We start from the raw sequence: 22,664 nt of genomic DNA, 5'->3' as shown, positions 1-22,664 counted from the left end.
TTGTTCTTTCATCTGGCAAGTCGGTCTGTAAAGGCCCTCTGGCCCCTCTCTTTTTTCCAGATTAAGCTGTGCCCACTGCCCACGGTGTGAGAGTTCAGTCCATGTGACTAACCCCACCTGCTTACCCTGAGCCCTCATTCTGTCTCTTTGCAGTCTAAAGAGTCCAAACAATTATACAAATCTCAATTTAGTGGACCACATAATCTTACACCAACACAATATTAATCAATAATATTAAAGCACCCACTTTTTTTTTATTCAAACCAATAGGCAATTGTGTGCATGTTATTTTCTTTGTGATAGATTATACGACAAAGCTCAGAAAGATAGACGATTTTGAGGAAGATTGTAATATATTAAAGTAGGAAATTAATTAAGAATTCCGACATTGTTGAAGTTGGATATATGTATTTAGGAACTGGCGATTAATTTGATAAAACATGGGTCACGTCATACATGAATTTGCAACTTGTTATCATTAGCCATACATATATGTAAGGATCAAAGACAGTTCTTGCCTTCTTGGTAATCAATGAGGGCACTCTTTTTTCATCCAACCTTTCTCCACATCACATCACATTACATGTTTTGTATTATTTGTTGATTATTGTGAAAAAAAATGTTTTTTTTTTTGGAAAATAAACGTGGCCTTACTCCAGGACCGGTTGATTTAAAATATGTTTGAAATTACGTTGAGAAACCGAGTTTTTAAAGTCAAAACGAACTTTATAAAAAAAGCTTTACTTTTAGAACTGTTTAGGATTGTGTTTGAAAGATCTAAAAGTGCTTTTAACACTTAAAAAGTTAATTTGAAGAAAAAAATACTCGTTTGATAAAAAAAATTAAAAGCGCTTTTAAGGGTCCAAAAAGCTGATTTAGACTATCATTTGATAAATCTGATGCCTGTATTTGGGTTGGTTCTACGTGTAGGTTTTCTAGACTTAACCCATTTTTCAAGTGGAAATTCAGATTGAATTACTGCATATATGTACATGATTCCCAAAACATGGATTTAAATGTAGTTAACATTTGCTCAAATCCATTACATTCGCTGGCTTTTGCCTTCTTTTTTCCTCTTACTATGTGATTTACATATTTACAACAAATCATAGTGACAAAAAATGGCTATCCAAATTATCACATTCTAAGAGCCCTACACACCTGAACTACCTGTTTTGGAAGTTCAATCTCTTGATGCAGACTGCAAACATGAGGGCAAAAAAGGCTGCAAACATGACTAAAATTGCAGCAGTTGGCCCCATGAAGTTCAAGTTGTACCCGAAATGGTTTTCCACATACCACTTGATGGTTGGATCAGGCACGATTCCAGGCACTTTGATAGTGTCCTCAATGTCACCATACTGTGAGACAATTAGTCCATAAACTGTCCATGCCACCGGGCAGAGATAGTAGTACCATATCCACCAATTGGGTATTCTCTGAAAATTCATAGGGTTAATTGAATGTTACTACTTAGTATATACTGCATTTTGTCATTAAAGTTTATACAAAGCAGTGGAACTGAACTTACTGGTTTGGGGATAAAAAAGCCAGAGAAGAGAGTGAAGAGTGCATAAAATGCTGATGCAAAAATGGCAGCTGCTTCGTGATTCGGTGTGATTGAAACCGTCATCATCCCGTAGTAAGTGAAGTAGAGGAAGGAGAAGAAGGTGATGAAGAAGAACCACAAGAACTTCGCTGCTGTCCATTGAAAGCTCACCATTGCATACACTATAAGTGAATAATAAGTAGTTTGGACGAATATATATGGTATTTCAACAATAACCTGCATAAAATAGCCAACTTTGATTAGCTTTGGACAAGTTTGTAACTTCAAATTAATATAAAACTTCTATTGATCTTTTGTTTGTTGGTGATTTTTTCCTGTCCCTCACCTGTGCCATGGCATATGGTAAAGCTGAGTACATCCCAGCTGCCTTTTCTCTATAGAAAACAGTTCTTTCAACAGCTACAACTGGCTGCACCGTTGAGCAGTTGTTAATTCCAACAAATAGGACAGAAACGTACATGGCTCCAATGATCATAGTGAGATCAGATGAATTCTCCCTAAACATATAAAAAAAGAAAAAAAAAAAAAAATTAGTGAGCTATAGGATACCGTTGGACTTTGATAAGCAGAATATCCACTACAAAAGAAGGAAAAACCAGGCTTTGGAGTTTGGAGTAGGCACATATACTAACCTTTCTGTGCCAACCTGCCAGAAAATTGTGCCAAGCACAAGGGCAGCTGCCAATGTGAAGAAGTACCGAACGAGGTTATAATCAGGACTTCTCCAATAAGTCCACCACTGCTTCCATAGGCAGGATTTGAATTGGCCCCATGTGGACTGAGAGTACTGAGTGGGAAAATAGAGATCTTTTGACCCTTCTGGTGGAATCTCCAAATCTTTTACTAGTGCATTGATTTGTCTGTGCGCGCCACATAATATGTTAGCTCAAAATTTACCAAACTCCAGAAAATGTCAAGTGTTTTATAACTTGCAACATATTACTGTATACTTACTGATACAAGGATGACGATTTGTAGTGCTCAGCAAAATCAATTCCAAGTCGGACTTCGGATGCGACCGAGCTTGCTTCCAGCATCCATGCTGCTGGGTTTTGTTTCTCTTTAATTTTATTGACTCCAGGAACTGCCTGCAATAACCAATTAATGGTGGTTTAGTGCATAATTGTATTTTTCTAGAAAGAGAAAGAATTCTATAAAATACCTCAAAATATTCAATGACTTTGCAAGAATTCCGACCCAAGGGACCTGAGTAGATGACTTGTCCCCCTCTCTTCATCATTAGCAGCTCATCAAAGGCTTCAAAGATGTCAATACTAGGCTGATGAATTGTGCAGACAACTGTTCTTCCAGTGTCCACTGTATTCCTCACAGTCCTCATAACTATGGCTGCTGCCCTTGCATCAAGCCCTGAAGTTGGTTCATCCAAAAATATGATTGAAGGATTAGCAACAAGCTCCACTGCTATTGTCAACCTCTTCCTTTGTTCTGTGGACAGACCCGTGATTCCTGGAAGCCCCACTATAGCATTTTTAAGATTTTTGAGCTCTACTAATTCCATCACTTCATCCACAAAAACCTGGAAAGAAACCCAAAAATCAAAAGCGTAGCTATAAACTAAATCAAATGTGATATTCATTTAAAATATGACTTAAACATAATCTTTGATTCTTACCGTTTTTTCTTTATTGCTGACTTCTTGAGGGAGTCGTAGGAAAGCTGAGTAGATCAAGGACTCTCTAACTGTGACTTGAGGGGAGTGAATATCAGTCTGCTCACAGTAACCAGAAGTTCTGGCAAATGTTTCTTGCTTCTTGGTGAACCCAGAAATTCTTATATCACCTTCAATGTAACCCCCCGTTTTTCGTCCAGCTAGAACATCCATCAATGTCGTCTTTCCAGCCCCACTGACTCCCATCAAAGCTGTCAGGATTCCAGGCCTAAATGCTCCAGTCACTTCTCGAAGTAGCTGCAGCCTATCCTCGGTCACACCTTGATCCTTCATTTCCTATAAATGAGAGTAGTTCAGGTGTTTTAAGTTAGTTGTTTTCGGAAAAATAACACCTTATACAGATTTTCAAAGTCAAACTTGAAAATGGTAAAACGAGATATAAAACAAGAAGAATAGATTCTTACTGAGGGCATGTGCACGTAGTAGTTTACACTGTCAAAGGACATTGCTAGAGGTGTAAATGGAAGAACCATCCCTCTCTTTGGAACAACCTCATCTGCTGCCAAAATGCTGGTAACCTTGGTATTGGATTTACTACTTGTTCTCAGGGATTGCAATTCTCCTGAAAGATTTCAATCATATGTTAATAACTCTAGTGCTTATATATAAACTTTGGTGGAGATTGAAATTGGGTGTAAGGTTCTTACTCATTTTATTTTCATTTGTTGAACTAATAGGTTTGACTCTTGATATTCCCTGGTTGTTTTGCTCATTTGCCAATTCTTCAGAAATTACTGCCTGGGGCTTTCCAAGAGCTGGCATAAAGAAACATAGAATTTAAACACTTTTAAAGCTTTTGACAAAGAATGAAGAAAAGCTGCATAAATTCCGCCTTGAGTGGTGGTTCTGAGAAGCTTACGGTTTAGGTACACGAGCGATAACGTAAATAGGACGTTGAAAAGAACCATGAACCCCAGAAGAGCTGCGGCTCCAATCCAATACCAGTATTTGTAGTGGGGAACATCAAATCTCTCCAACACTGCCACACCCAACATTGTCATATTGTTTGATGCCTACAATGAAATCACAAGGTTTTAGCGAGTTAACCTCTACTGCGGAAATTTATCACAAACTGTTATTTCTTTGAATCTAGCAAGTTGCAATGATATCCATATGTATATGATCATACACTCTGTTTCCTTTGTTTATTTTCTATTTGTATCTTTAATGCCCTTTTCTTTTGCATCATTTAACAAGGAACAGTTATATAGTTATTGTTTGTATGACATACCAGTTTGTTCATCCACCTTGGGGAAAGCATCTCATTGACAGTCAAGGCATTGAAACCATATGATAGAGGCGAAACCCAGTGACCCCATGACCACCATACAGGAATTTGTCCTGTTGCATCCATTCCGTTAGATCATTAACTAGCATAAGCACTTTCTTTTAATCAACAGAAGAAGCAAGCTGATATAGAGACTTGTATCATCACAAAATAGCTGAGAAATGAGTAACCTTTGGGAAGGATGAACCCTCCAAGCAGGAACAAGAGGAGCAGAGAAAGTGCTCCTCCGGTATGGGCAATGATCATAGTCCTACATACCCCAGCCATGAGCCTAAATAGCCCAGCAGCCATTTGTTGGATCAGAAATATCACCAGAAGTTGCTTGGAAAACCTGAAAAAAACACAACAACACAACTTGTAAGATTGAACAGTCATCATAATTGTCATTTATGGTAAAGCATCCTAAGCGTATATCACAATATTCTGCTATAGTTCAGATCACCTGCTAGCTTCTGGTGCATATCCAATTGAATAATATGTCACAGCTGTCCAAGCTATAGACTCCAAAACTGAAATGGGAACACGAAGCAAGAAATTTGGTATGGTGAAGGCCCATGCGGGGTAAAATAGGAGATCCCTATGCTTGTAAAACACAGGAAGCCTCATGATTGCTATAGAGAGCTCAGCAAAACCGTTGAACATATTGACAATCATGGAAAATATAATTGCACCAACGTATAGAGACCCATCATCATATGTAATATCTAGCGTTGTCCTCAAGAACATGGTTGATGCAATGACGGCGACAACTATAATCTGGACAGTCTTGAAGATGTAAACAGGCGCGGTCCTCTTGATCAAGAGCCATTCCCTATCCATAGAGGCTTTGAGGAGCTGCATTTTTGGGATAGAGTATTTTGAGAAAGCAAGAGCTGCTTCATGGCTTTTTGACTTGTCATAGGGGATGAAGAGCTCATTCTGAAGCTGCAAGCCAACATGGAAATCCTTAAACTGCCTTGCGAATTCAGAGACAGATATGTAGCTGTAGGGCTTGCTCCTATCTGCCCAGTACTGCTCTTGATCCTTCTTCGATGTAACCTTCAACAAAAATGAACACAAAAAGTATTAGATTGAAAGGGTTTTAGCTTTTTCACAAAAATATGTGGCATATTCAACATCTATGAGGAGTTATTATTATAGGAAACTGATACTAAGCTTGTTTGACAACACTTTTTAGTTTTTAGGATAATTTTTTTGCTTTTCATTAAAAAAATAAAAATGTTTACAATCAATTCAAAACACAAGACACTCAAAAATTACTTTCATTTTTATGTCACGTCACAATCAAAGAACAAAAGTACCCTTTAAAAAGTTTTACAAAATGAACGCTATATCTTTGTACGCTTCAGCTACTACATGGTGCACAGTTGGAAAAATGTTGCAAACAATTAATGGGTTATGTTAGATATTGATGGAAATGATACAAAATAGGCTTAAATTGACCAACCAATACCTCTACCAGCTTTATGGTGCCAAGATTTTTCCTTGCATGAATTCTGAGTTAAATGATCACTAAGACACTCAACTACAGATCTTCATTCTGCAATTGGTAGAAAAATTGCATGTAATTTAAATTACCTCTTGCAAAAAGTCAGCAGTGCCCTTCCTTTCGGGGCACTTGAACCCACACCTCTCAAAGAATTCAAGCACGTGCTCTCTTGGGCCCTGATAGGCGATCTGGCCCTCTGATAGGAGGATGATGTCGTCAAAGAGATCAAACGTCTCAGGATCCGGCTGGAGTAGGGACATCAAGATTGTTGCCTCAGTGAGGTGCGCAATCTGCTGCATGCACTTCACAATTTGAAATGTTGTGGAGCTGTCTAGACCAGTTGATATCTCATCCATGAAAAGAGTATTTGTTGGTCCCACAATCATCTCCCCTGTTCATGCATTATCCAACATCAAGCCAATTTAAGTTATTATATATATATGATCTGCAAGGCTAAATAAATTAATTTTCATGCAGAGGTTGTAATGGGTTATATATGTAAATCACAAGGTTCAGAAGTAATTACTTTGGTTATCTATGGGCAGAATTTACTCGGATCAAAATTTTCTTCAATAACCCAAGAAACATAACAGAGGAAAATTAACTTCATGTAAAATGTTAGAGAAATTAACCTGTTGTTACTCGCTTCTTTTGTCCACCAGAAATTCCTCGCTGCATCTCGTCTCCAACAAGTGTATCCTTACACATATCGAGCCCCAAGAGCTGTTCTTATGCAAGTTTGTAAAAGATAATTAATAAATTAAGAACTATGTCCAAATATGAAAAACAAAAATTCACTCACAAATACCCAGAGACCATAATAAACTCAATTCTCAAACTTACCTTGAGAATATAATCAACAATTAGGTTGCTTTCAGCTCCCTCCATTGCAGTTGCCTGGACAAATAAGATACACAAAATAGGAGTCAAGGAAATTGTAAAGATATTATTCCCTTGACATTTTGAGAATTTTATTGATTTCTTTTTGGTCTTGAACAATTTTCAATGGTGTTATTAATTACCTTCATGAAAAGATCAACTTCAGTGTCAGGAAAAATTCCAGCAGCTTTCTCTCTCCTTGAGAGCTCAGTTAGAAGATCTAAAGTACAAAAATTATTATTTGTTGGAAACCCAATAAATCATTTAGGAAGTTAATTACAACACAAGTCAAGTTGATTACCATATCGGCTCCCAACTCCTTGGAACCTAGCTGAATAATCTAGGGTTTCTTGAACTGTTAGATCACCCAAATGAACATCATTTTGGCTAATGTAGGCAGATGTCTTCCGTGGCACAAACTCATCAAGCCTATGACCATTGTAAGTGACTTGTCCTCGCACCTAATCAATCCACAAAAACATGATGTTAATTAATATTCATCACTAATATTGTTACTACAAAATATGATCAATTGACTGATGAAACAGTTGCACAAATTGAAGTACTGAGGTTGCCCCCATATGTTTTTTTTTTAACAAGAAATTAATATTTGACGTACTTTCAAATTTGGGTCCAACTTTCCTGCCAGTGCCAACAAAAGTGTAGTCTTTCCAGATGAAGGAGGGCCTAACAAGAGGGTCATCCTGCAACAAAATGATAAAGAAACGACATAGAAATTAATCCTTGAAATCAGCATGAAGATAAGTACTCTTTTAGGGAAAACTTTCACTTACCCCTGAAGATAAAGTGGTTTTACTAACATAACCTCGAATTTAAATTTTTACAAAGTCAGTAAACAAGTGAAATTAAAAGAGACTTGAAGTTATGATTGGAAAATCGCTAAACAAAGTTTACCCTATTTTTTAATTGCATTTCTCTGAAACCACTGAAATTGCTAAATAATTTGCTTGGGGTTTCAAAGAGTAATATGCTGCATAGGTCACTAGTCACAACCTATATACCAAAAGAGTGGATTTTACAGAGAGAAATGATTTTACCTTGATGGGTTTATGATCCCAGACACATCTCTAAGGATTGTGAGTTTTGTTCTCTTAGTCAATCTGATTCCACAACCACCAAGAGCTGTTTCTGCAATGTTTCTTGCCGTATTGACAAGAGTTGGAAGAGCTCTGTTGCCAACATAGCAATCAGCTACTATTCCTAATTGCTCAAATCTAACTTCTACTGTGGGCACTGCGATCCCCACCCTGCATTTACAAACAAGATGATACTTAGGTTTGCAACAAAACCAGAATATGGGCGAATTTCAAAGCAGTGACAGACATGCACATATATTACCAATAAGTAAATGAATATTTTTTTTAACAAATTATCACATTATTGATATAACAATCAAACAAATTACCAATAAGTAAAGCGCCGAATTTTAAAAAGGGAGAAGGGGAAGGAGAAGGAAATTAACTTACTTGTTGATACGATCTCTTAGTTTCCTAAAGAATTTCTCATTATCTTCCTCGACAACTTTAAAGTTGCTCTCCATGAACTCCTGCCTGTCGTTGGCATCAAGCTTCCTGACATCCACTTGTTTGTGCAATTTCTTGGTGACATGATTCTCAACCTCCACAACAGATTGCAGTAGGGATGTTCTCAACCGATTATAGGTCGGAAGCTTCTCTATCGCCGCCCATCTCAGAGCCTCCTCGTCTTCTTTTCTTGATCTTGAAAGGCTTGCAAACGGATTCTCCGCTTGACAACTCATTATTTTAGGTCTCTGCAACCCTCTGAAAGAGAAACAGAGAGAGGAAATTTTCTAAAAGAATTAAATTGAAGAAAGATTATAAAGAGGAAAGAGAGATTCATGTGAAAGACGAATTCTAAAGGGATTAGAGGTTGTGTAATTAATTTTAGGAATTCTTTTTTTTGATAGAATTAGGAATTCTTTTTGCATGGGAGAGCAATGCCGGGAGTCGGAGACATGCAAAGGTAGTGATACGTACAAGAACATATTTCTTTCTAATCAATCTAATTTTGCTTCTACATTAATGCGTGATTAATGCTAATGCAACTAGACCACTTAATCAAATCAAATTTTGCCACGTCAAGGAAATTAATGACTGATGATCTTTGATTGGTTTATTTCTTGGGGTTACATTTAGAGGTTAATAAGTTATTCTCATATTCTCTTACAAATTCAGTAAATCAATCATTAGATTTGTGGGATCAACCATTAACTTATGTGGGATCCACCTAAGTCTACAAATTTAATAGTTGATTTATAAGATGAGATGAACTAAATATAAAAAAAAATATTGACCTCTAACATTTCTCTATATGAATATATGGGGATAATCTATTAATGGGATCGAGTTTTTCGTTAAATTAGGTTAGAAGAATCTTTTCTAGTCTCCAAAAGGTAGCTCATAAAGTGGAGGTATCTAGTTTGAATCTCCTTTCCCCCTATTATATGGCATGTAAAAAAAAAAAAAAAAAACTTTTTTAACTCGGCCTATAAAATTATCATATGTCCTTTAAGCATGTAAAAAATCACATACCAAGAGATGCATGATTTTATCAACACCGACCCCATTTTGAAACAAAAAGAAGTTCCAACCAGTGTTTGGTAGGAGTGTCTACCTCAAAGTAGGGATAAATAGGGTTATGAGCTCTGGGAATATTGAAGACAAATGGAAGTAGGTTGGAGGTAAGATCAATGGGAGTACCCCCTAAGAAATGTGCTCAATTTGAGCGGATTTCTCTAAGAGCGTGAGATGTTTGAGTAGTGTAACCACCTACCAAATTAAATAATTAAATTTATTTAACATGGAGTGTTACCTGTAGTGCCTTCAAATTAATTAATTGGTAATTAGCTGAATTTACTACACCAAACTAATTATTAGAGTATACTATAGTGGAAATCAAAAATAAATAATGTGAGACAAATAACATAAATCCTCAAGTATATCATCAACATATACTTAGAGTTTCCAAACAAACATTACTATAAAGTTAACAACTAAATACTATCTAAGCAAACCTGACAATGCCAATCATTTGCTCGGCATCTTTATTCCAGTGAATTTCTCATTCTACAACCTGACAACATGCTAAATTGCAAAATGCCAAAGTTTTGCACAGTTGAAAAAAATAATTCCATGACTTAGTAAGTAAGGTGTTATAAAATTGATTATAAAATGGGCCTTAGATTGCAATTTGTAACCTTTATAGATCCATGCATGGATTTTTGTACCAAAATGATATGTCCGGCCTCCGTTATTATGCTGTATATATGAAAAGTGTAGTTTATTTTGAAATGACAAGGGCATACTTCCGGTTACAATTTGCAAATATTTTAATGCTAAGAAATCATGAATTATATTTATATGGGTATTAGTGATCATAGCTTTTTTTTTCCGTATGGTTTATCCAAACCCTTAACCCTTTTTAGTAGGGTCAGCGTTATCCTTAGGGACTTGTAGAACAATACCGATGCCCTGGATATTGCCGTATATCGTCCTATATTAGTAGCCCAACCGATTCCGACCTAGTGTGGCCCATGCTACTAGCAAAGTTATAATTGTGACCCATCCTTTCATGGTGAGCCTATAACAAATAACCATTGGATCCAATGTCAAACAATAAAAGTAAACCTCTTTGACTCTAGGGTTAGGCCCATACAAACATGTGTCCGCCACAAGGTCAATTATTATAATTCGTATAATAAATAAATATCCGTTTGAAGCATTTATAAACATGTTATGGAAATCATTAGGCTCAGGACATATTATTTTAAAAATTAAAGTATGCTCAGTTCATTGACATATTGAATGTTATAATAAAAATAAATATGTAAGCATTTACTTACCTTGGCCGATTCTCCTCACTCCCAAACATCTTAATCATCAAGTCACTCTGAATCACACTCTAATATGAGACACCACATGCTAGGAATACTAATCGGTTCAAGAGGCGTCTCAATTGTAAATAAATAGGTTGTAGGAATTCATGATGGCAATTGTAAACAACTTTCTTCCTTCAAAATAACAAGCTAGTCCAGTGCCCTTTAAGGAACATTTAAGCTACAATTTTGGATTGAGTTTAACTTATATCATGATGAACCTTACAACCCATTGTTTACAGCCCCCAATCAACAACTAACACATAAGCAAAAACATAAAAGATGAACAAAATTAACCTACCACCAACTACACCATATTTGAACTCAAAGAGAAGAAAAAACTGCTAAAACTGCTACTAGACCCAGTCGGCCAGACCCACTCCCCAGACTTAGTGGGTCTGGCCTGACCCTCACTCTCTTCAGTGTCGTGAGTTACATTTTTCGGCCTTTAGGGTGATAAAATCCCAAAAGAGTTAACCTTCTACCTTTAAATTTTAGTTTTGAATCCAAAAAAGAGTTTTGAGGCATTAGAAATGGGTTTTGAGGCATTAGAATCGAGTTTTGATGCATTATAATCGAGTCACGGCCAGAGAGAGAATACATAGCCGGCGAGACCAACTGGCCAGACCGAGACCCACCGTGGGTCTGGCCAGTTTGGCCGAATGAGTCTCGTCGGATATGTGGTGTTTTTGTTCGGTTTTCATTTTGATTTGGTGTTTTTTTATCTCACTTTAATTTGTTGCATTTTTCTTGAAATGATGATGTGTCACATGCTGATTGGATGCTGTAAAATGGCTAATTTACACCATGACCTGATAGTAGGGGCTCTCATTTGGATTTCTCTAACCAAACTCATCATCATTATCTTGCCTAGTAATGAACGTATGCTTCTTTAAATCAAAACATGATTGACTTTCCAAAAAAACAAAAAGAAAAAAAAAAAAAAAATCAGGCCTTATACAATTGCCAGTTTCCAATAGTAATGGCTTAACTTCTGTTTTCTATATATAAGAATATCAGTTTGGGATGGATATAATAGGGTACAAGAAGACCAATTTCTTTGATAAATCTCTTCTATCTCGTTTGGAAGTTGAGAGTCCTGATGCAGTAGGCAAACATGAAGGCGAAGAAGAATGTGAAGCCAACCAAAACTCCAGCAACTGGCCCCATGAAATCAGGATTGTACCCGTAATGGTCTTGTATATACGCTTTAATAGTAGGGTCATCCACAAGACCAGGCACTTTGATTTTGGACTCGACATCACCATATTGTGAAATAATCAATCCATAAACTGTCCATGCTATTGGACAAATCCAGTAATACCAAACCCACCACTTTGGAATTCTCTGAAATTTTCAAAATCAATGAAATATTTGTTAAAATGCATGGTTAGTTGTTGTTAGGTAGAAATTTATTCAACAGAAAAGAGAAAAGAAATGCTACTTACAGGTCTTGGGATAAAGAAGCCTGAGAAAAGATTGAAGAGGGAATAGAAAGCTGCTGCAAAAATAGATGCTACTTGGTGGTTTGGTGTGACGGATACAGTCATCATGCCGTAGTATGTGAAGTAGAGGAAGGAGAAGAAGGAGATAAAAAAGAACCAGAAGAATTTGGCAACTGTCCATTCAAAGCACACCATGGCATACACAGGAAGTGTATAGTATATAGTTTGAGCAAACACGTATGGAATTTCCACAATCACCTGCATATCAATTACTCAAAACATTATTTTCTTTTCCCAAAAAGATTGAACAAAGTTGTCATAGTTCTTTGTAAGAAATGGGGCTTCCAACCTGTGCAAGGGCATAAGGCAATGCAGAGTACATCCCGGCGGCTCTTTCTCGATAAAAAACTGTTCTTTCAACGGCTACTATCGGCTGTACGGTTGAACAGTTATTAATTCCGACAAACAGTACAGAACCATACATAGCTCCGATGACCATGCTTATATCACCCGAGTCTTCCCTGTACCATACATGAAAGTTGAGTGTTATTTTGGTAATAAAATGAATTGAATGAGATGGTACAAATTATTTCGCAAGGAACACATAAACTGACCTTTTGGATCCAACTCTCCAGAAAATTGTCCCCATCATAAGGGCTGCAATGATGGTGAAAAAGGTTCTAACAAGGTTATAATCCGGGCTTCTCCAGTAAGTCCACCATTGCTTCCATAAGCAAGATTTGAACTGACCCCATGGGGACTGAGAATATTGAGTGGTAAAATAAAGGTCTTTTGCTCCGGGTGGTGGTGTGCTCAACTCTCTCACCAAGGCTTTGTTTCTCCTGCTCATCCATAATCAATCAATCGTCACTTGTTCCAAAAGCTTAAACTTATTATAAAACGGTTAGTATTGCTCTGATCACTAATATCTTAACTTACTGACACAAAGAAGATGATTTGTAGTGTTCAGCAAAGTCCATTCCAAGCCTGACTTCAGCTGCCATTGAGCTCACTTCAAGCATCCATGTTGCCGGGTTGTACTTTTCTTTAATTTTGGTGACTCCACGAATTGCCTGCAAAGTGATCAGTATAGGGTGAGATGGTGAATTTTGATGTTTGTTATAAGTATTATTATTATTAGTGGAAGAAAATTAAGCATATGGGAAGATCAATATATCTATATATATTACCTCAAAATATTCAATGATTTTCTGAGAATTTCGACCCAATGGTCCAGAGTAGATAACTTGTCCTCCTCTCTTCATCAGTAGTAGCTCATCAAATGCTTCGAAGATGTCAATGCTAGGCTGATGAATGGTACACACAACTGTTCTTCCAGTGTCAACCGTGTTCCTCACAGTTCTCATTACAATGGCTGCAGCCCTTGCATCAAGGCCTGAAGTTGGTTCATCCATGAAAATGATGGAGGGATTAGCAACAAGCTCAACAGCAATAGTCAACCTCTTTCTCTGTTCTGTTGACAACCCTGTAATCCCTGGAAGCCCCACTATTGCATCCTTGAGATTGACAAGCTCTACCAGTTCCATCACTTCATCAACAAATATCTGAAATATAAGACCCAAGAAGAAATTGTCATAAATACAAGGTTTAGTTCGTACAAGTTATATAAAAAAGAAAAAAAACACATATACCCTTAACTTACCATCTTTTCCTCATTGCTGACTTCTTTAGGAAGTCGAAGGAAAGCTGAGTAAATCAATGATTCTCTAATGGTGACTTGGGGCGAGTGGATATCAGTTTGTTCACAATAACCAGAAATTCTTGCAAAGGTTTCTTGTTTCTTAGGGAATCCGGAGATTCTAATATCTCCTTCAACGTAACCACCTGTCTTTCTTCCTGCCAAAACATCCATCAATGTTGTCTTTCCAGCTCCACTGACTCCCATTAGTGCTGTCAAGACCCCAGGCCTAAATGCTCCTGTCACTTCCCGAAGTAATTGTAGTCTGTCCTCTGCTATTCCTTGTTCTTTCATTTCCTGTCACAGACCACAAAGGTAGTTTTAGCTATTTAGTATACGACTGACTGAAGGGGAATGAAAGAAAGATGGGGGATTCGGATTCGGATTCTTACGGCGGGCATGTCCACATAGTAATTCACACTGTCAAAGGACATTGCCAGAGGAGTAAATGGAAGAACCATTCCTCTCTTAGGGGCAACACCGTTAGCTGCCTCCAGAGCTGGATCAGCATTTGTAGTTATTCCATTGCTATTAGATCGGCTGGACATTCGCCTGATGGCCATTTCTCCTGAGAGATTTTTGAGTCCAAGTAAGGAACCAAACCCAACCAAACAAACATCATGTAATTAAAATTGATGATTGAACAAATTAAAACATACTTGTATTGTTTCCATCAAAAGCAGTGAGTGATTGAGGAACAGAATTTTTCTTCGACATGGGCCTTCTGAGTCGCAGTTCTTCCTTTGATTCTTCTTGGCCAGCTTCCATCTCGTCAGTAGCTTCTTCAGATATTACTGCTTGTGGCGCTCCCATTGCTAGTATATGTATCAAACAAGAGAAAAATCATTTGAAGGAATGAAATTTGAAATAGTAAATTCTGATCAAACACTCGTTGAATTAATTAATAGATCATATTGTTGCTCTTACGGCTAAGGTACATAAGCGCAAAGGTGAACAGGATGTTGAAGAGAATCGAGAAGCCAAGAAGTGCTCCTGTGCCAATCCAGAACCATTTTTTTTCAGGGAAAACATCAAAGCTATTAAGTACTGCCACACCCAAGGTTGTATTATCTGAACGCTGCAGTAGATTAATCAAGTATAAATTAAAATTATCAAATAGGTTTAAAGTTTTAATTAGATAGTTATGATTTAGGGGAGAATGCAGTTTACCCGTCTGAAGTTTCAGGAGTTTTTCAATCTTAACCTCAAAGTTTAAAAATTGGCAATCTAACCTCCTGAAGTTTCAAGAATTGGCAATTTAAACCTTCCGTTTAATTGAACGGAAATTTTTTTAAAAAAGCTTGAGGGTAATGATGTAATTTCATAGATTTCCATCTATTTTGACGGAAAAATTAAACGGAAGGTTTAAATTGTCAATTTTTTTAAAATTAGGGGATTAAATTGTTAATTTTAAACTTTAGGGTTAAAATTAAAAAATTCTGAAAACTTCAGGGGTAAACTGCATTTTCTCTGATTTAACAAGGAAATTAATTAAAGCAGCAGCATACCGGGGTGTTCCACCTCGGCGCAAGCATTTCATTTACAGAAATGGCATTGAAACCGTACGTCAAAGGTGAAGCCCAGTAGCCCCACCTCCACCAGACAGGAATTTGAGTTCTAGGAACCATGAAACCTCCAAGTAGGAAAACAAGGAGGAGACACAGAGTTCCACCGGTGTTGGCGATGATCATGGTCCTGCACACTCCGGCTATGAGCCTAAAGAGCCCGGCAGCCATTTGATGGATCAGAAATATCACCAACAATTGCTTGAAAAAGATGGAAGCTTCGGGCGAAAATCCAATGGTGTAGTATGTGACCACCATCCAAACAATGGTCTCCATAACAGAGATTGGGATCCTGAGCAGAGCGGTGGGCAGAGTGTAAGTCCAAGCTGGGTGGAAGAGGAGATCTCTGTGCTTGTAAAACACAGGAAGCCTTTGAATGGTGAGTGCCAGCTCGGCGAATCCATTGAACATGTTGATGATCAAACCAAAAAGAAGTGCACCGACATACAGTGAACCGTCTTCCTCATTCCTCCTCTTCATTTCGGTCCTTAAAAACACTGTTGAAGCTATGAATGCCACGACAACAAGCTGTACGGCCTTGAACACATATACAAAAGAGTTCCTCTTTATCAGCAGCCATTCTTTGTCGAAGCTTGCCTTTAGAAGCTCCATTTTTGGGATTGAGTATTTCTTGTACACCAAGGCTGCTCCGTGCGCTTGGGACTTGTCGAAGGGGACTGACAGTTCGTTTTGAAGGCGTGCGCCCACGTGGAATTGCTTGAACCGGGTTGCGAATTCGGATACGGGTATGAACCGGTATGGTCTTGTTCTATCTGCCCAATATTGCTCTTGGTCCTTCCTTGATGTAACCTGTATATTTACATTTCTACAAATTTATTACTTCCACTACTAGCAATTTTCATGAGTTACACGAACTGACATGTATGACATTTCTATACATCATGTTAGACGAAAACGTGGTCACATCAAAATATTATAATAGATAAATGGTCACGTCATGTGCAATTGTGTTTTCGAGAAGTCACGGTGATAATGGTATTATGGGTAGATTGTGGTCGAAAAGGTCACCTGCAAGTTATGTGATTACTTTTTCATCCAACATAAGTTACATAACAGATAACAGATAGCGCTAACGAAGTGGCGTTTTTGTTACAAAATGGTAATTTTTTTAAACGAAGATAGGTTCCAAAATTAGTTGGAACTATCACGTCAATATTATAAAATATGTGTCATAAAAATGTAATTTCTAGCCTTATTCATATTGTCATATATTTTACAAGTTTTATCACAATTAAGTCACAAATTGATTCGATTTCTTTAAGGTATATGATATGATTATTTTACCTCCTGCAAGAAATCAGCGGTTCCCTTTCTCTCGGGGCACTTGAACCCACAGCTTTCAAAGAACTCGACTGTATGCTCTCTTGGGCCCTGGTACACAATCTGGCCCTCCGATAGCAGGATAATGTCATCAAAGAGATCGAACGTCTCAGGAGCGGGCTGGAGTAGGGACATAAAAATGGTGGCCTCCGTTAGATGTACAATCTGCTGCAAACATTTCACGATTTGGAATGTGGTGGAGCTATCAAGACCGGTTGATATCTCATCCATGAACAATGTCTTTGTCGGCCCCACAATCATCTCCCCTGTACATATTAATTAAATACCCAAAGTAATTACAAACGCCCATAACCATAAATAAACCAAAACTTTAGGTTTATTTGTATACTCTGAATGTCCCACAGACCACCTATTCAGTGTCAAATTTTTATAGCATGATTTGTGCCTATTAGGGTATTAATTGGACTCAAGATGGCTAGTACTAATAGGATTGAATATTCTTATTACTTGAGAGAAAGGGTGACTGGATATTTTTTGGGCCACTTGATGAATCCATTCTTATCGGACAAACCTTAAATATGTCAAAACGTCAATTTCACACAAATTGAATAAAATTTCAACTTTGTTGACAGACGTAACCCCAAAAATTTGTTCGATTAAAAGAATAGTAGACTACTTTTCTTTGTAGGATTATTTTTTTAAATCTGTGCAAAATGTTCATTTCATATGAATCGAACAAGATTTCAACTTAGTTGGTGGTGGTTGACGTGACCCCAAAAAATTATTTGGGCCTGAACAATAACCCTATCATGACCACTTTTCTTTGTGTGGTACGTATTTGGGTCTGGCTATTTTCGGATATATACGATACCTTTCAACTTGTACAACTAGAAGGCCTATCCTCATTCTTTTGGCTGCATGTGGAAGGTCTGAAAGATGACACAAGGTTGGGTATGTAGGACCTTAGAAAAATACAAATTATCCTTTTTTTTGTTATATATATATATATAACAAAGGTGTTAGGTGGGAGCTGATCACGAGTGACGACTTTGTTACGTTTAATCATTCTTGAAATCTTTGAAAAATTATGATATCCAACTGTAATTAATTAGCTTAATTAATAAAAAGATAGATAATAGAATATAATATATATAAGCTTAAAAAGACAATTATGAACCTGTTGTGACTCGTTTTTTCTGTCCACCCGATATCCCTCGTTGCATATCATCTCCAACAATGGTGTCCTTGCATATATCAAGCCCTAATATCTGTCGAATTGACCCATTCAACACCCAATAAGTAAAAAGTAATAAAAAAATGTCACGCCAAAGTTTAAAAGAGCAGAAAAGTAGTTGGCGACTGATTTGGGAAAAAGGGTATATTATTTGGACAAATGTCAAAGAACATTGAAGGAACATGGTAGGCGAGGAGAAAAGTTGGACCAACTTAATTTAAAATAATGTAATCCAAGAACAACTTACTTTGAGAGTGTAGTCGGTAATGAGACTGCTCTCGACTCCTTCCATTGCGGTTGCCTACATAATCACAAATTCAATCACCAAAATATAAAAGTTTCATGAAAAAATCTAAATATATGGGTTTTTTTTTTTTTTTAATTACCTTCATGAAAAGATCAACCTCTGCCTCTGGGAATATGCCAGCTTCCTTTTCCCTTCTTGCAAGTTCACTTAGGAGATCTACATTATATATAACAATCAAATTGTTTATGTAAAGAGAAGGAAAATGTGACCGATTGACATGAGTTTTTAATTGGCAAACGAAAGTTACCATATCGAGTCCCAACCCCTTGGCACCTGGCAGAGAAATCTAGGGTTTCTTTCACAGTCATTTCTCCGACATGGACATCATTTTGGCTAATGTATGCTGACGTCTTCTTAGGTACAAATTCATTCAGCCTACACCCATTGTAAGTGATTTCTCCTCTAACCTGTTAAGTCCATGAACAATAAATTAGCATTATTTATTTTTTATTTTTTGAAATTTTTTCTTGTGGTCAGAAATCAATCAATCAAACAAACCTTCAAGTTTGGGTCCAACTTTCCAGCCAATGCTAGCAAAAGGGTCGTTTTCCCAGAGGATGGGGGTCCTAATAAAAGGGCCATTCTATAACAAAATAAGAAAGGCCACATTAAAATGATTGGTAGATATAATTACTGAATATTTATGGGCTCCTTTGGAGTATACTCAAAGAAATAATAACTTCATTAAAGCATTTATTAATTTATATACCTGGATGGTTTGATAATTCCTGATGCATCCTTGAGAATTGTTAATTTTGTTCTCTTAGCCATTCCAATCCCAAGCAAACCAATGGCCGATTCCAGAATATTTAAGGTTGTGTTTGGCAGAGTGGGAAGAGCTCTTGACCCAACATGGCAATCGGCCTCAACTGTTAAATGCTCAAACCTAACTTCAACTGTAGGAAGTCGAATTCCAACCCTGAAAATTAAAAATTAAAAAAAAATAAATAAATAAATAAGACAGGGATTAGGACAAAATTGCACCAATTGATAACAAGTTAGCATGTGCTCTCTGCTTCAACTTCGGATTCAATTCAACCAATAAAACAAGAGTTTTTTAGTGTTTAAGTATTCTAATCATTGCAAGTTTAATAAACCCTTGTTGAATTTGATCCCATTCGTCATTGCAAAGGGTGGGGCATAAAGAAAAACACAAGATTCTGGCCATAAACTGGCCGTCTAATTTTGTTTCTTATGTGGGAAAACAACAAAATTTAGTGGAATAGACAAATTATGCAATCATTTTAAGTTATTAACTTGAATTTATTGATTAATTATGATGAAAGAAACTTATGGTAATGATATGAAGAAGAACTTACTTGTCAATTCTGTCTCTAAACTTCTTCAAGAACTTCTCATTATCTTCCTCTGCAACCTTAAAAATCCTGTCGATGAATTGTTGCCTTTCATCAACATCAAGCTTTCGAACATCCACTTCCTTGTGCGCTTTGTTGGCGAGAGGCTCATTCTCCATGTAAGAATTTATGATGCTTGTTCTTAAACGATCATATGTCGGCAGTTTCTCTATGGCAGCCCATTTCAGAGCTTCTTCATCTTCGTCGAAGTGACTGTTGCGGCGAGATTGCCTGCCGCCGGAGAATACATCTTCCATGCTCCAGCTATGCTTGCTCATAGTCCTGCTTATGCTTCTGCTGAAGCTCTGCCCTGACCGCCTTTCCGACCCTCGTGCTGTATCTAATCCTTCCATCTTCTTCTTCTTCTTCTTTTTCTAATGAAGTCACAGAAACTGGAAGATTCCCAAATCAAAAAAGTTAGATTGGGCACTTAAAAGTCAAAATTAAAGAAGAACAAAGAAGAAAATAACATGTTGCTTCTGTTTGGTAGCTGAGAACAGGTAAGGAAGAAAGAAAAAAAGAAATGAAATTTATGTATGTTAAGGTCGGTAACTAGAGGTTAACACAAGTGTTAGAAAAGCCAAGGTACGATGTAATCTCAACCGAACCCGACACAACTGTTTGATTGAGTTGAGGACAGGACAGGTTTGAGATGCATCAACCAAACAAAAAGCAGAGGGACATGAAAGATGTACTTACTTAAATCGGTTTTTCTTGAATCACAAGGGAAAATGAAGCTGCATTCTCTTTTAAGAAACAGAGAGGGGAAAAGGGAAGGATTTGTTTGGTGGGGATTTGAAATTCTTCTGTCTCCCACCTTTTAGAGAGAGAGAGAGAGCTGATGAAAGGCCATTGCTTGTGGGTACTTATACTACAGTAGGGAGGAGAGCAGAGAGAAAACAGAGAGAGTTAGATGAAGATGCCAAAGGTGACAGAAATTTTCAATTTTTCAATCTTGGTAAAAACAAATTAAAGGGTGTCTTGAGCAGTGATCGGGCATACCCAGTTCCACATCCTTTTCTTGAAATTGAAATTTCATTGCTGTGGGATCAATTGGGAACATTAGTCAACGAAAGGTCCTCTGCTGCTGTTTACTGATTGGGGAGATTGCGACTTGCCACTTGCCACGCCGGGGGCGACGGTGGGAATAAAATATAATATTATTTGCATTCTAAATCTTTGAATTTTCGACAAGGAAAAAAAAAAAGAAAAAAAGAATATATATGGGGTCGTGAAGTTGTGTTCAATTTCAAATAAAATAAAATTGGAAAGATCTTAACGATCCCCACCCTAAAACACTCCATATTACCCACTTAACCAAAAACATAAATGTTGAAGCAGTTTTCAGCATGATGAATTCAAGAGAATTCAAGTTTCCGAGTTACGCCTTTCGTTGTTCACCTTTCTGTAAACTTGCAAAATCAAAGCACGCGCTAAGAGGATATGACGGGTGTTGGCCGGCCGTTCTTCCTCCGATGCTTAAGTCAATATGTATATCAGCTTAGAATGCGTATTTGTTGTCCCTCATACCTTCGGGTTGATGCCTTTTATAGTTGAGTATGCGGAGGAGGTTATGATGGCTGGGCAGAGGATCCGAGATTTGGGTGTAACGGTTGGAAGAGTTAATATTTGTGTCTCCTTTCTTTATGACCGGTAGGAGGCCGTTGCATACGTTGATCCGAGGATGGCCTATCTCTGTGAGGCATCTTTAAGAGTAGGATCGTAACTGTCCTGGTGATCTTGCTATGCGCGGGCTGTTTATGTAGCCGAGTCTTGTCCCTGATATGATAGATGTATCTGGATGTTAAGTGCGGGAGGTTCATTGTGGCCCCATACCTGGGCTTTGGCCATCTGAGAGTGTAGGGGACGACGTCGTATCCATTGCTTTGTACTGGGTGCGTTTGGTGAGCCCATTTGGTTGCATTGGGCTTTCTTGGGCTTATGGGCCTTTGACCCGAGGGCTCGGGTGGTGGGTTTATGTGTAACAGTTACCCCCTAAATTCCTTCTACCGAGACTTCGGGAGGAAAGAATTCAAACTCTCGATCTTCTGGTAGTGTTATTTTTCGAGGGTAGACCGTTCAAGTGTCTTGCCCTGCTTGGTTGCCTGTAGCTGTTTTTCTTGGCTTCTTAGCCATTTATGGAACCTGACATTCGCATGTCCCGGATATTCCGAGATTTGTTGCAATATTGCGATTTTCAAATCTTTTGTCTCTATTCATGTAAATTCGTCGTTGTTCGTCCACATCTTCTGCTGGACATGATTCAAAAATTGACGAAACATATATTGATGTGTGAACGGTGCCTTTGGTTGCATTTTTTGAAGGGGAAGCTGGCTTGAGTCTTTTCGGTTCAAGCGTGACTGTAGGCTCATGATGTCCTTGCATTAAATGCCTTGCGCCTTGTCCAAGGCTTCCTCTTCTACAAAGATTTCGCCGTCGACCTTCATTGTTTAAGCCTTCTAGATTTCCATCCATCTATCAGATCTTAGAGCATTTGATTTTTGCAGCGACCATGTAGTCTCAGAAACTTCCAGTCCAGGTTGACGAGATCGTCGATGAGCAATCATCGGAGACTCCTCTAACTCGCCGCTCAGGTGGCTCTTCAGCCTGGGTGCGTCCGGTTGGTGAAGGGTCCCCTTCTTCCTTGCTCCTGGACTTTGCGCATCGGCAAAGATCCTACTTTTAGGTGGAGGACTAGAGGGTGCTCTGCCATAACTATGACATACCCTCGTCGATTTCGCTGTATTTTCCAGACGACTCTACTGGAATGGTTGGTGGTCTTGGAGAAATCTGTGTTCATGAACGTATGTTCATGGCAGGAGTTCATCTATCCTTCTCTCCCATAGTGAGGGAACTGTTATCTTTCTTGGGGGTGGCCCTTGTGCAACCTATGCTAAACGGCTGGCGTTATTTCATGGCCACACT

General features: G+C 37.9%; 2 protein-coding genes across 2 annotated transcripts; both read right to left on the bottom strand.

Moving 5' to 3' along the window:
- Window positions 1-989: 989 nt before the first annotated feature.
- Window positions 990-8,696, bottom strand: LOC132187813 (ABC transporter G family member 42-like). The gene is made up of 21 exons (XM_059602253.1): window positions 8,404-8,696; window positions 7,975-8,184; window positions 7,536-7,620; window positions 7,218-7,377; window positions 7,060-7,136; window positions 6,881-6,934; window positions 6,670-6,760; window positions 6,127-6,428; window positions 4,991-5,586; window positions 4,719-4,879; window positions 4,492-4,601; window positions 4,120-4,273; window positions 3,908-4,015; window positions 3,665-3,822; window positions 3,204-3,536; window positions 2,733-3,107; window positions 2,525-2,658; window positions 2,203-2,430; window positions 1,896-2,067; window positions 1,532-1,786; window positions 990-1,439 (listed from the first exon to the last, which is right to left on the bottom strand). Exons 1-21 carry the CDS (start codon window positions 8,694-8,696, stop codon window positions 1,167-1,169), a joined length of 4,329 nt encoding a protein of 1,442 aa, XP_059458236.1. The 3' UTR covers window positions 990-1,166.
- A 2,989-nt stretch (window positions 8,697-11,685) lies between these two features.
- LOC132186372 (ABC transporter G family member 35-like) lies at window positions 11,686-20,572 on the bottom strand. The gene is made up of 20 exons (XM_059600307.1): window positions 20,439-20,572; window positions 19,704-20,131; window positions 19,094-19,303; window positions 18,883-18,967; window positions 18,632-18,791; window positions 18,464-18,540; window positions 18,325-18,378; window positions 18,021-18,111; window positions 16,847-17,148; window positions 15,485-16,351; window positions 14,904-15,054; window positions 14,636-14,791; window positions 14,369-14,544; window positions 13,941-14,273; window positions 13,468-13,842; window positions 13,217-13,350; window positions 12,892-13,119; window positions 12,627-12,798; window positions 12,281-12,535; window positions 11,686-12,179 (listed from the first exon to the last, which is right to left on the bottom strand). Exons 2-20 carry the CDS (start codon window positions 20,090-20,092, stop codon window positions 11,907-11,909), a joined length of 4,488 nt encoding a protein of 1,495 aa, XP_059456290.1. The 5' UTR covers window positions 20,093-20,131; window positions 20,439-20,572; the 3' UTR covers window positions 11,686-11,906.
- Between the last annotated feature and the right edge of the window lie 2,092 nt (window positions 20,573-22,664).

Source organism: Corylus avellana, chromosome ca7 (genome assembly GCF_901000735.1).
Source record: "Corylus avellana chromosome ca7, CavTom2PMs-1.0".
NCBI classification, from domain to species: Eukaryota; Viridiplantae; Streptophyta; class Magnoliopsida; order Fagales; family Betulaceae; genus Corylus; species Corylus avellana.
Note: the sequence above shows the minus strand (reverse complement) of the source record. Positions and strands in the feature narration are given on the sequence as shown.

Bases quoted from the DNA above. Each gene is read 5' to 3' on its own strand.
- LOC132187813 (XM_059602253.1), bottom strand. From the start codon at position 8,696: ATGAGTTGTCAAGCGGAGAATCCGTTTGCAAGCCTTTCAAGATCAAGA. The intron at 5,587-6,126 runs GTAATTTAAATT...TTTTTGTTGAAG, and splicing joins CTGCTGACTTTTTGCAAGAG to GTTACATCGAAGAAGGATCA. The intron at 1,787-1,895 runs GTGAGGGACAGG...TATTTTATGCAG, and splicing joins TACCATATGCCATGGCACAG to GTTATTGTTGAAATACCATA.
- LOC132186372 (XM_059600307.1), bottom strand. From the start codon at position 20,092: ATGGAAGGATTAGATACAGCACGAGGGTCGGAAAGGCGGTCAGGGCAG. The intron at 18,968-19,093 runs GTATATAAATTA...ATTTTGTTATAG, and splicing joins GGAATTATCAAACCATCCAG to AATGGCCCTTTTATTAGGAC. The intron at 12,180-12,280 runs GTAAGTAGCATT...TGAAAATTTCAG, and splicing joins GCTTCTTTATCCCAAGACCT to AGAATTCCAAAGTGGTGGGT.